The sequence below is a fragment of the Ascaphus truei genome, chromosome 19 (genome assembly GCF_040206685.1).
Source record: "Ascaphus truei isolate aAscTru1 chromosome 19, aAscTru1.hap1, whole genome shotgun sequence".
Classification (NCBI taxonomy): domain Eukaryota; kingdom Metazoa; phylum Chordata; class Amphibia; order Anura; family Ascaphidae; genus Ascaphus; species Ascaphus truei.
Window position 1 is genome coordinate 27566963 of NC_134501.1, and position 12562 is coordinate 27579524.

Genomic DNA, 12562 nt, shown 5'->3' on the forward strand with positions numbered 1-12562 from the left:
AAGTAGGGTTGCAGACCTGTCTAAGACATGTGAATGTGCTCACAAGTGATATTCTTTATACATATACACAGTATATATTATATATATACCCACATACCCACATTAATATTTTGCTGTATGAAAATCCTTGTATATTTCTGCACTCCCCCAGATGCAGCCGTCAGTTTTACAGATAAGCGAAATGCAGAATAACAAGTTCACAAAACACCTTGATGAATATGTGGAAATCAATTTCTATCCCCAATATAGACCTGAATCCTGCCACATGGCTACTTAACACGTGGAAAATGCAGGGGGTTGTTTGTTCTGCTTGGAATAGCAACTCTTGTCTAATCGCTAACTGACGTTGCCACAATATCTGCCCTATTATCCCAGTCTCGGGGTGGTATATAAGGGTTTCATCAGTTCTCTGCATCCCACATCAGCTCAGGAATTAGACACAGTTATGGCTTTCCTTTGGCTCGTCTCCTGCCTGGCTCTGTTCAGTGCAGCGTATGGTAAGTTTGCATTTTTATTGCATTATTTTACTTAGTAATGGGCATCTATTCAGCTTGAGAACTGAGCATAAAACAGCATCAGATTTTATTTTTCCCTTTGCTTAATCCTGCTACAAGTCTGTAAATGTTGGGAAAATTACTTGTGTAAGTGCAGAGAGTTAGAGTAAGACATTGGCAGTTATTTACTTGTCTTTCAGCTGCAAAACTGGGGCTAAACCGGGGGCAAAGAACAGCACCAGATTTATCAAAGGAAAAAGTCAAGATGCTTCCAATGGGACTGGTTTTCTTTGATGAAATCTGGTGCTGTGGTTTCTCTATGGTTTTGCCCCAAGACTTTAGTAAAGAAACCCCATACTTTCTGCTCATCCTATTTTCGTGCCTCTGCACACCCTGGTTTAGAACAAGAATAGAACAGGGAATAAAAATGCTGGATCTATGTATCAAGACAAAAATGCTGACATTTTGGGGCACAAAGTCTGCACCTTAATATAAATGAAAGAAAAAGAAGCAATTATAGGGAGAAGTTATAGTAACAGTTAGGGAAGTTATGGGGAGCGGGCTATAGGAGCAGTTAGGGAAGTTATAGGGAGCGGGTTATAGGAGCAGTTAGGGAAGTTATGGGGAGCGGGCTATAGGAGCAGTTAGGGAAGTTATGGGGAGCGGGCTATAGGAGCAGTTAGGGAAGTTATAGGGAGCGGGTTATAGGAGCAGTTAGCGAAGTTATAGGGAGCGGGTTATAGGAGCAGTTAGGGAAGTTATGGGGAGCGGGCTATAGGAGCAGTTAGGGAAGTTATGGGGAGCGGGCTATAGGAGCAGTTAGGGAAGTTATGGGGAGCGGGCTATAGGAGCAGTTAGGGAAGTTATAGGGAGCGGGTTATACTGTAGGAGCAGTTAGCGAAGTTATAGGGAGCGGGTTATAGGAGCAGTTAGGGAAGTTATGGGGAGCGGGCTATAGGAGCAGTTAGGGAAGTTATGGGGAGCGGGTTATAGGAGCAGTTAGGGAAGTTATGGGGAGCGGGTTATAGGAGCAGTTAGGGAAGTTATAGGGAGCTGGTTATAGGAGCAGTTAGCGAAGTTATGTTGAGCGGGTTATAGGAGCAGTTAGTGAAGTTATGGGGAGCGGGCTATAGGAGCAGTTAGGGAAGTTATAGGGAGCGGGTTATAGTAACAGTTAGTGAAGTTATGGGGAGCGGGTTATAGGAGCAGTTAGTGAAGTTATTGGGAGCGGGTTATAGGAGCAGTTAGTGAAGTTATGGGGAGCGGGTTATAGGAGCAGTTAGTGAAGTTATGGGGAGCGGGTTATAGGAGCAGTTAGGGAAGTTATAGGGAGCGGGTTATAGGAGCAGTTAGCGAAGTTATAGGGAGCGGGTTATAGGAGCAGTTAGTGAAGTTATGGGGAGCGGGTTATAGGAGCAGTTAGTGAAGTTATGGGGAGCGGGTTATAGGAGCAGTTAGGGAAGTTATAGGGAGCGAGTTATAGGAGCAGTTAGGGAAGTTATGGGGAGCGGGCTATAGGAGCAGTTAGGGAAGTTATAGGGAGCGGGTTATAGGAGCAGTTAGGGAAGTTATGGGGAGCGGGTTATAGGAGCAGTTAGGGAAGTTATAGGGAGCGGGTTATAGGAGCAGTTAGGGAAGTTATAGGGAGCGGGTTATAAGAGCAGTTAGGGAAGTTATAGGGAGCGGTTTATAAGACCAGTTAGGGAAGTTATAGGGAGCATGTAAGAGATGTGTGCAGAGGTATATTTAATGAAGACCGATTAGGGTGAAATTAAATCCCGGCTTTATTGCGCCTGTTCCTTTAACAAGGCAAAACATTCAAAATAAACAAAATAAAGGCCTACTCCACTTTGGAGAATATGTACACCTTTACTCTAGCCCTCTCTAACTGGGTGGGTAGCTAATCTGACTACCACCCCAAACATATATATCTATATAGATATACAACAGTCCAACAAGAAAGCCTCTTGTCTGTTGCTGTAGCTGTAGGGGAAGGCCTCTCTGCTCTCCTGGGTCAGCACCCTTGTGTGATATTTAAATGTCTGTGTCCAGGTCTTGTCCCCTTGTCTTGCTGTCAGCATACAGTTCTTCTGTGTGCCTCAAGACATCATCTTTTCCTCAGGTCAGACCAGTTGTGGGCTAAGGAAAATCTCTGCAGTCCTCCTTTTCCTTATGTCAGCCCAAATGTGAGCTAAGAAATCTCTCTCCTGTGTCTCACATGAGGCTTTATACAGAGCTCTCATTAGTCCAGGTGGAGACTAGTTAATTGAGTGGCTGCAATTAACTATCTCTCTGCTGGATTCTCAGAGCTCTGAGGCTGCTTCATTTAAAAAGGGTTATGTCCCTGTTACAGAGCGGTTATAGGAGCAGTTAGGAGAGGAGTTATAGGGAGCAGTTATAGGAGGAGTTATAGGGAGCAGTTGTAGGAGCCGTTAGGGGAGGAGTTATAGGGAGCGGTTATAGGAGCAGTTAGGAGAGAAGTTATAGGGAGCAGTTATAGGAGGAGTTATAGGGAGCAGTTATAGGAGCAGTTAGGGGAGGAGATATAGGGAGCAGTTATAGGAGCAGTAAGGAGAGAAGTTATAGGGAGAAGTTATAGGAGCAGTTAAGAGGGGAGGTATAGGGAGCAGTTATAGGAGCAGTTAGGAAAGGAGTTATAGGGAGAGGGTTATAGGAGCAGTTGGAGGAGTTATAGGGCGAGGTTATAAGAGCAGTTAGGGGAGGAGTTATAGTGAGCAGTTAGGGGAGGAGTTATAGGTGAGCAGTTATAGAAGCAGTTAGGGGAGGAGTTATAGGGAGCAGTTATAGGAGCAGTTAGGAAAGGAGTTATAGGGCGAGGTTATAAGAGCAGTTAGGGAGCAGTTATTATAGGAACAGTTAGGGGAGGAGTTATAGGGAGCAGTTATAGGAGGAGTTATAGGGAGCAGTTAGTGGAGGAGTTATAGGAGCAGTTAGGGGAGGAGTTATAGGGAGCGGTTATAGGAGGAGTTAAAGGAGGAGCTGCTTTGTCCAGCATTGTAGTAAAAAACATGCATTTGGTCAGTTTGCCGATCTTTTAACATTAACATCTGCCGGTTTTCAGGGTGTGCCCCAGACAATCGGCATCATATGAAATAATCTCAAGGTTTCATATATCTGACTTCTGAGCAGTAGAACAATCCCGCGCCGTGTCCAGGAGCTCACCGCATTATTATCTCACCGCATTATTATCTCACCGCATTATTATCTCACCGCATTATTATCCCATCGCATTATTATCTCACCGCATTATTATCTCACCGCATTATTATCTCACCGCATTATTATCTCACCGCATTATTATCTCACCACATTATTATCTCACCGCATTATTATCTCACCGCATTATTATCTCACCGCATTATTATCTCACCGCATTATTATCCCATCGCATTATTATCTCTCCGCATTATTATCTCACCGCATTATTATCTCACCGCAATATTATCTCACCGCATTATTATCTCACCGCATTATTATCTCACCGCATTATTATCTCACTGCATTATTATCTCACTGCATTATTATCCCATCGCATTATTATCTCACCGCATTATTATCTCACTGCATTATTATCCCATCGCATTATTATCTCACCGCATTATTATCTCACCGCATTATTATCTCATCGCATTATTATCTCACCGCATTATTATCTCACCGCATTATTATCTCACCGCATTATTATCTCACCACATTATTATCTCACTGCATTATTATCTCACTGCATTATTATCTCATCACATTATTATCTCACCGCATTATTATCTCACTGCATTATTATCTCACCGCATTATTATCTCTCCGCATTATTATCTCACCGCATTATTATCTCTCCGCATTATTATCTCGCCGCATTATTATCTCGATACTTACCCCATTATTTCTCTCAGGCTGCGGAGTTCCCAGTGTTTCCCCCGTGGTGACTGGTTATGCCAGGATTGTGAATGGTGAGGAAGCCGTCCCTGGCTCCTGGCCTTGGCAGGTCTCCCTGCAGGTAAGAAGGTATCCCAGCTGTGATACATACACATTGTGTGATACATACACATTGTGTGATACATACACATTGTGTGATACATACACATTGTGTGATACATACACATTGTGTGATACATACACATTGTGTGATACATACACATTGTGTGATACATACACATTGTGTGGTATATCTGGGAGATGTATTGTGTCAAATAGGGACGTTGTTCAACATCTCAGGAGAGGGACAATTCTAGTGTAAAAAGGGTTGGATTTACCAAGCATAACATTGCTTTTATTGTTGTTTATTGCATCAATTCTCAGCTGGGAGAGATTAATAACACAGTGAAAAGGAGACATTTTAAAGGGTACATTATATTTATTCCCAAACTGCCGTGCAGGACATTTCCCGCCGAAAATACGCATTGACATTACTAGGGATTTGGGGCCAAAACGTCCTGAACAGCAGCATCAGTGTATAAAGAATTTATCCCTTAGTATCTCAGGGGTCATTAATGAAGGTCTCCAAGCAAAGCTGGGACAAAAACACAGCACCAGATTTATTTATCAGGTAAACCCCCGCGTTGGTTTCTATGTTCCCTTAATAAATCCGGTGCCGTTCCTTTGCCTCGGTTTTGCCGTTGGGGAACATTGATAAATAATAACAGTCTCTCAGCTTTGTTACGTAGACCCAATAGGCTCAAATTTCAAAGGACAATAATAACCCTTATACATATGGGATCTATTTATTATCCATGTTTGTTTATGTTCCTATAAGGAGAAGAGGCAACGTGAAAATTTGGCGTACCTTTTACCGGTCGTCCTGGCCATATTTATGAAATCTTCCGACTCACATAATATATACGGCTCAAACATTAGCGCCCTTTCTGCCTCGAACGCCACCAAAGATTTGCCCTACGTTTCGCTGCCAGGAGACTTAAGTGAGGAGATCCCCAATTGATCCTGAGAGGCGGAGAAGCATCCAAAAAATGGGCGATGTTAGAAATCCGTGTATTATATTAAAATGTAGGAATGAGAACTTATATCAAGACGATTGAATGAGAATATGTTGTAAGATTTAGAATGCATATGTAGCCAAAACAGATGAGTTGCAGTTAAGGTTTAATGCACAACAGATGTTAGAGGCTGGCTTAGTTATCACATGTCAAGGCCTAGTCTGAATCCTAACATGAGAACAGTTCTTTGTTAGAAACCCGCGAGGAGAAAGGGGGCAGAGCTAGTGATCAATAAATACTGTTGTACTCTGATCAACTCCCTCTCTCTCCAAGACCTTTCTCTTCGCAAGACCTCACTCTGCATGAAACATCTAAGCTGCAATGTGAGACAAATATTTCTCTGTCTTTACCATCTAAGCACGTTATCCTCATTGGTTGGATTTCCATCTGCGAGTAACACTGCAAGATTAAACTAGAACTTTGCAATCTTCTGACATATTGGCATCTTTATGGACAAGGAATAAGTTAAACTTATTCTAACAGGCGTTCTGTAGATCAGGGGCTAAACTTTTTAGCTGCGCCCCCCCCCCTGCCTGCTCTCCTCCGTTGTGCGCCCCCCTCCTTACGTCGTGTGACGTCACCTGACCCGCGGCGTCGTTTGACGTCACGTTACCAAGGCAACTGTGATGTCACATGACCCCACGGCGTCTTTTGACGCCGCGTTGCCACGGTGACGCGTCTTGAAGCCGTCTGAATCCCGGTAAGAAGAGGTTGCAGAGACCTCGCGCGGTCCCCCGGCATTCCATTTAAATGACTTGGGAAAGAGCGCGGGACCTCTGCAACCGCCCGCACACACCCCCCAAAAAAATCTCACCCTGCTCCAGTTTGCGCACCCGTGCTGTAGAATATTTGAATGCTTCGATCCCTAAATCTGTGATCTGTCGCCTCTTGCAGGACAGGACTGGCTGGCATTACTGCGGGGGCTCTCTCATCAACGCTCAGTGGGTCGTAACCGCTGCTCACTGCGGAGTCGGGTAAGGGCATCGTACAGTGTCCCACTATGCACCAGTGGTGGGAGCGTGGTGATATAGAGGGGGATAGAGTACCACTACTTTTATATTTACAAACCAACACCTTGTCTATCTATTAAAAAGGATATAGATTGATTGTAAAGTATTTACTGTTTCAATGTATCATGGAACATTTAAAAATGATATTCAAATAGCTTTGTCCCGTTGTTAGAAAGGCTTACAACCTGCATTACAACGTATTTCCTCAATGATTACATTGTGATGGTACTAGTAGATTGTCTAGCATTACTGATTTAATATTTACAAACCCAGAATATCACTACTATTTTATTATCAAACATACAAATAATAAGCTTTGTCAACGGGTTACAAATGTCCTGAAATAAGGCACATTACAGGTACCACAACTTTTCTTTCAGTCTCTTCAACTGTTGCACCAGGCTCCTAGTAATACTAAGGTGTCCATCCAGGCTTGGGTTTTAAAGATGGAGATGGTTGGCCTGTAAAAGCCTGAACTGATTCAATCTTACCGTGGACATGGTAAAACACTGTATATTCTCAATGAGTTTGGTTAATGACACTAATAAAATGGGAAAGTATGTGTGTCCTATCTACTATACAGTCATTAAGTATTGAATTCCATTTGGAAATTGGCATCCAGGGATACAATAAGAGTACAATATCAAAGCCCATCATAACCACTCATATAATCACTTCCAAACTCTCTCTGAGACTTACAGTGCAACTTTAACCAAGCAGCTTTCTGCCACAGAGCATCTTCTGGTGATGGAAGACACATTACTGCCCATTCAAGTCAATATGCTGGAAGAGGTCTTCCACCACCAGAAGGTGTCGTACGGAAGAAGGCTGTGTAGGAAATATGGGCCACAGGGTCATTGGAAAGCAAAGGCTGACGCAATGCTCCTTAATACATTGATACTGTGCATGCAATGTCTTGTATATAATGTATACCTTGTTCATTTATGTACTGTACTTGTAACCATGTATTATTTGTTTTACTCTGTGCCCAGGACATACATGAAAACGAGAGGTAACTCTCAATGTATTACTTCCTGGTAAAATATTTTATAAATAAAATAAATAAATAATACGCAAAGGGACACAGTATGACATTGACTGTCTTCTCATCTATCCCGTCATAAAACCCATAATGTGTGACCTTTGATACATTGTGTCCTGTTCCTTCCTGCAGGAGCACTGACAAAATCGTTCTCGGAGAACATGACAGAGGCTCGAACGCTGAACCCATCCAGTCTTTGGCTGTGGCTAAGGTGAGCTGAACACCGACTGATTTATGATATAGGCTGAAGATGTAGCTCGTTAGTAATGCCATTGCCTTGTCACTGCCTTTTACAGATGATCAAACTTGTTCAAATTTGAGTTTGCCTACTGTATATTTCGCTCGAACTTTCACATATGTTGACAAATTTGGGAAATCTTCACCACAATATTTTCACCAAAAAAGTTTGGACACAATTGAGTCGTGGAGAAATGAAACAGTTGTCCATCGAAATTTGCACGTAAAATTGAAGAATCTACTCTAAAATATGGGTTTTGCTCCTCTTCCACCTCTCTCCTCCATTTTCTCCTCTCTCATCCTGCTCTCTCTCCTTCCTTCACCCCTCTATCCTTTCTCTTTTCTCTCCTCCTCCTCTCTCTCCTTATCTCCTACCTCCTCCTCCCCAGCAAAACCATAATAGATTTTCAATAAGAGAAGTGCTGGCAAACTTTAAAAAAGCTAAATTGGCAAATGTCCCATAGTTTACAAATTTGGGTGAAATATTTGCATATCTCTTCTGCCTTTGTAGCAGCTGATCCTGGTTTGAATCCCAGGATCACACATCCCTAGGCAAATCACTTCTCCTTGTATCTAAGGCACCAAAATTAGATAGTAAGCTCTACGGGGCATAGACCCTTTTGTGCCTGTAAAATTCGGTGCTATGTAGGAAAGAGAAATGATGTGTAAAGTGCAGCAGCTCCTCGCATCACAACACCTAATGCTCAATATAAACACTCCCTGAGCCTTTGTTGGTGCACACAGGGGAACACCAAATAGCCCTAATAAACTGATGATGATAATTACTTGGATAACATTAGTTGAACGTAAATAACATTCATGTTTATCCAAAGCCTCTCTGTTTAACCCAGTCATTTTTTTCTGTTATAGGTTTTTACTCATCCCCAGTGGAACGCCAACACAATCACCAATGACATTTCTCTTGTTAAACTCGCCACTCCGGCTGTCATCACCGCCACCGTTTCTCCAGTTTGCCTGGCTAATGTTGGAGAAGATTACGTTGGTGGCCGTCTGTGTGTTACAAGCGGATGGGGAAAGACCCGATACAACTGTGAGAGCCAAACGTTAAACCCTCGTATTTGTACATTACTTATCCAGACACATTAGAAAAACTTCCAGTTTGAGAACATAAGAGCATTCATATCCATAGAGTTTAAAGCCAGGGACAGAAGGAGAAAAGTGCAAACTGCTGCCGATCTGTCATTGATATCTGTGTGTTGTGATCATGGTCATGATGGGTACCTTGGCATAGGTAGTAAAAGCTGTAAAACCTGTAAGTATCTAATGTATGAGTGAGACACCTAATGAAGAGACTAATAAGGTCTTGAGACAATATCCAAAGTGACTTAGAAAATCTCTCACATCAGGCCATTAGCATTCGATCCTAAAAAAGAATTGACATTTCTCCATCAATAACAATTTCACTCCTATTGTGTTAATTGCCCAATGAAACAGTATGAGCCATATGACAAGCAAAACACAAAGAAATAAGGATATATGCAACTTGGGGTGCCCCCCAAAAAAGTAGGACAAACAATAAGTAACAAAAAAGAATTGGGTGCTACAGGCAAGGGGCCTAGTCAGGGTAACTACATGTAATACAGGAGAGGGAGCCGTGCACACCAATGAGAGATGCAAGAAAAACTCAGGGCAAAAAAATTATTTTAATGACTGCTCATTGTCATATAACATCCAACGTCTCGGTGATGAAGGTGCTGGGCACCGAAAAGTTGGATGTTATATGACTGTGCCCAGTTATTAAAATTATTTTTTTGCACTGAGTTTTTCTTGCATCTCTTATTGGTGTGCACGGCTCCCTCTCCTGTATTTCATATTATAAGCAGTCATACGACATACATGTTCCGCGGTCATAAGTAAATTGGTTATAAGATGTGTTCCAGCGCCAGAGGGTGCCATGGCAGAAGATAGCTGAGTAAATTTGGGCCTATGTCTCTTTCTATCTCTGCAGCATTCACAACCCCCAACCAACTTCAGCAGACAGCTCTGCCTCTGCTGACCAACGACCAGTGCAAGAACTACTGGGGAAGCAACGTCCAAGACAGCATGATCTGCGCCGGTGCTGCTGGATCCTCTTCCTGCATGGTTCGTATCTACGATAACTCTTTGCATTTCAGCGACATCAAACTAGCCTCAAATTACCCAAATCTACTTCTAAAGGAACCAAACGATCTTTCCATGAGAACCAAGGACCACTCTACACTAGTCTTGAATACAAAATATAAATGGTTAATTTTGGTGATATGGTTCCATGTAGCCAGTTGATATATGTTGCCATAATACATGTTATTCCCCTCCTGTCCACCTTAAAATATGACACTAAGAACATGGAGTTGTGAATTGGCCACTCTTTGCCATTTACAGATCCATTTGTTACATAAATGCCAAGTCTGCCCAATAAATAACGAGAAGACCTATGTAATGGTCGAGCTGCTCTCTCATGGGAATGGAATGTCATGTAAGATACCTGGGACCAAGTGTATCAGGGCAAAAGTGATGTAATTCTGGGGAAAGACAACTGCACCATACGTATCAGAGAAACATCCTACTGAAATAGATGGTACTTTTATATTCAGTGCAATTGTTTTTCCCAAAATTGCACCACTTTTGTCTCAATACATAGACCTTCTTTGCACATGTAAAGCCTGTAAGGTTTAAGAGCTCTGTACATGATGTAACACTGTAGAAAGACAAGATGTTAGAAACTTTTAGTGAGAAGAGTAGGGATGCCGGTAAGATTACTGATAGCTCTCCTAGCACAGAACCAATAAGACAAAGACATCAGATGTCAAACAATTGTTTGTATTATTTCCTATGGTTTGATCATATACTTTGTTTCCTTTTATCACACACAGGGTGACTCTGGTGGACCTCTTGTGTGCCAGGAGAATGGTGTCTGGTCACTGGTTGGTATTGTGTCTTGGGGTAGCAGCACTTGCTCCACTTCCACCCCAGCTGCCTATGCTCGTGTTACCGTACTCCGTGGTTGGGTTGACCAGATCCTCGCTGCCAACTAAAGACAACAAAGACAACAGAGAAACACGCTCAGAGAAATATGTTAAGAAATAAAGCTGTGTAAACTTTACCCTCATACCTGCTGTAAAGTCAATTCTTTCACCATCAGCGATTTGTTGAAAATAGTTGTACTAACCCTACTGACCCTAGAGATAACTAAATTATCCTGTGCCTCTGTGTGTCCCCTCTTTCTTTCATTTTCCTACGCCCAAGGTCGATACAAGGAACTGGCAAGGGAACTTTCATCCCAAGAACACAAATGACACTGGGTCATCCCTTGAGATGAAAGGAAAGGAGATTTCCCCAGCAGCAAGTCATTTAAAGTAAGGGCAGCTCAAATATGCAGAAAAAGTCGTAACACTCTGTAGGAAGGGAGTTGGTTCCAGGAGAAATCTGAATACTGGAATGAATATTTTTTCCTGGGAAATTGAATTCTCAAATGTTTCACTGGTGGGTCTTTATTTGCCTTCCTCTGGATCAATAGGGAAAGAAGTGGTGTCTGTGGCGCAAACTGATATTAGTGAATAAATAAAGTGAGTGACCATAAGGGAATAAAGGTAATGGATGATACCAACACTTAGTCAAATGTCACAAACAACTCCATTGAATGAGGCATCTTGGGTTAATCCTCCATGGCGGATCACATGTAGGGAAGAAACACAAATACAGAAGGGATGGTGCATTAACGTTTTACTCCATAGACAAACAACACAAAGGGGAAAATGCCAACTCACAATGACCCCATGGTAATAAGCAAGGAGTGACTTGGGGCGCACTCCAACCCTTCTCCGGTAATAGCAGCTGCTCGTCTGGCCCGTCCTGCGCGTTTACCCGCGTGTAGTCAGCTCCGTCTCTTATTCTCACTGATAGACCTTTCGGGACCTTTGATGTCAGCAATCTGGAACTACGGTGGGTTGATACGGTGGCCTCGAACGTCCAAAAAGCCCAGCGCGTTTCGCCAATCTGTCGGTTTCTTCTGGGGTTATGTCAGGACTCTGGAGGCGCCGAGTTTAAATACCCTGCAGCACTCCTGCATATAATTAAACTCTGCTGATTGTAATCATGCAGATAACGGCTCCTGAAGCACTATAGGCTAAGATGTATACCGGGAGCCTCCTGCAATTAGAATATCAATTTCTTATACAAATGACCTTAAAATCCTCACAGTAGTTCCCAACACTTTTATACACTTTACGTTAATACAATAAACCTATAAATATAAGATGAGTACCTCACCTATTGAGAGTTAAGCTCGAATTAAACTCTATGGACAATGGGACACTCCTTTTGTTTTCATCCCAAACTCTAATATCTTACCAAGTCACTCGGACATCCGTCAGATCCGAAATGGCGAGAAACTTTATTACGCCTGTAACAGAACATGGAACCTGGAGTGGTATAGTGCATCAAAGTTTGCTGTGTGTTGCTGCGTACGCCTCTGCGGAATTCCGGTAGACGGGGAACACTTGCAAGGGTTCTAATCACTAAAGTGGGAGTCATTATTACTATTGTTACTAATTAATGCTGACTTTGCCTTACACTGACTATGGATAGAGGGGAAAGTAAAGGTAGTAGGACCTTATTAAGCCAGGGATAGAAGACATCATTATTAACCATGCCTACTGTGAGCCAGGCGTTTCAAGGTTGTTATGACTTTGGTAAAGGGGATGTTACATTTGGTAAATAAGCTCATGATAATTAAAACAGTATAGTATTTGCAATTTTTTTTATACTTGC

The 12562-nt window shown here is 42.5% G+C and overlaps 1 protein-coding gene across 1 annotated transcript; it reads left to right on the forward strand.

Annotated features, from left to right (window-relative positions):
- Positions 1 to 430: 430 nt before the first annotated feature.
- Positions 431 to 10901, forward strand: LOC142470245 (chymotrypsinogen A-like). The gene is made up of 7 exons (XM_075577193.1): positions 431 to 497; positions 4406 to 4509; positions 6398 to 6477; positions 7688 to 7766; positions 8663 to 8843; positions 9762 to 9895; positions 10666 to 10901. The coding sequence occupies exons 1-7, from the start codon at positions 446 to 448 to the stop codon at positions 10825 to 10827; spliced, it is 792 nt and encodes a 263-aa protein (XP_075433308.1). The 5' UTR covers positions 431 to 445; the 3' UTR covers positions 10828 to 10901.
- The last annotated feature ends 1661 nt before the right edge of the window (positions 10902 to 12562 follow it).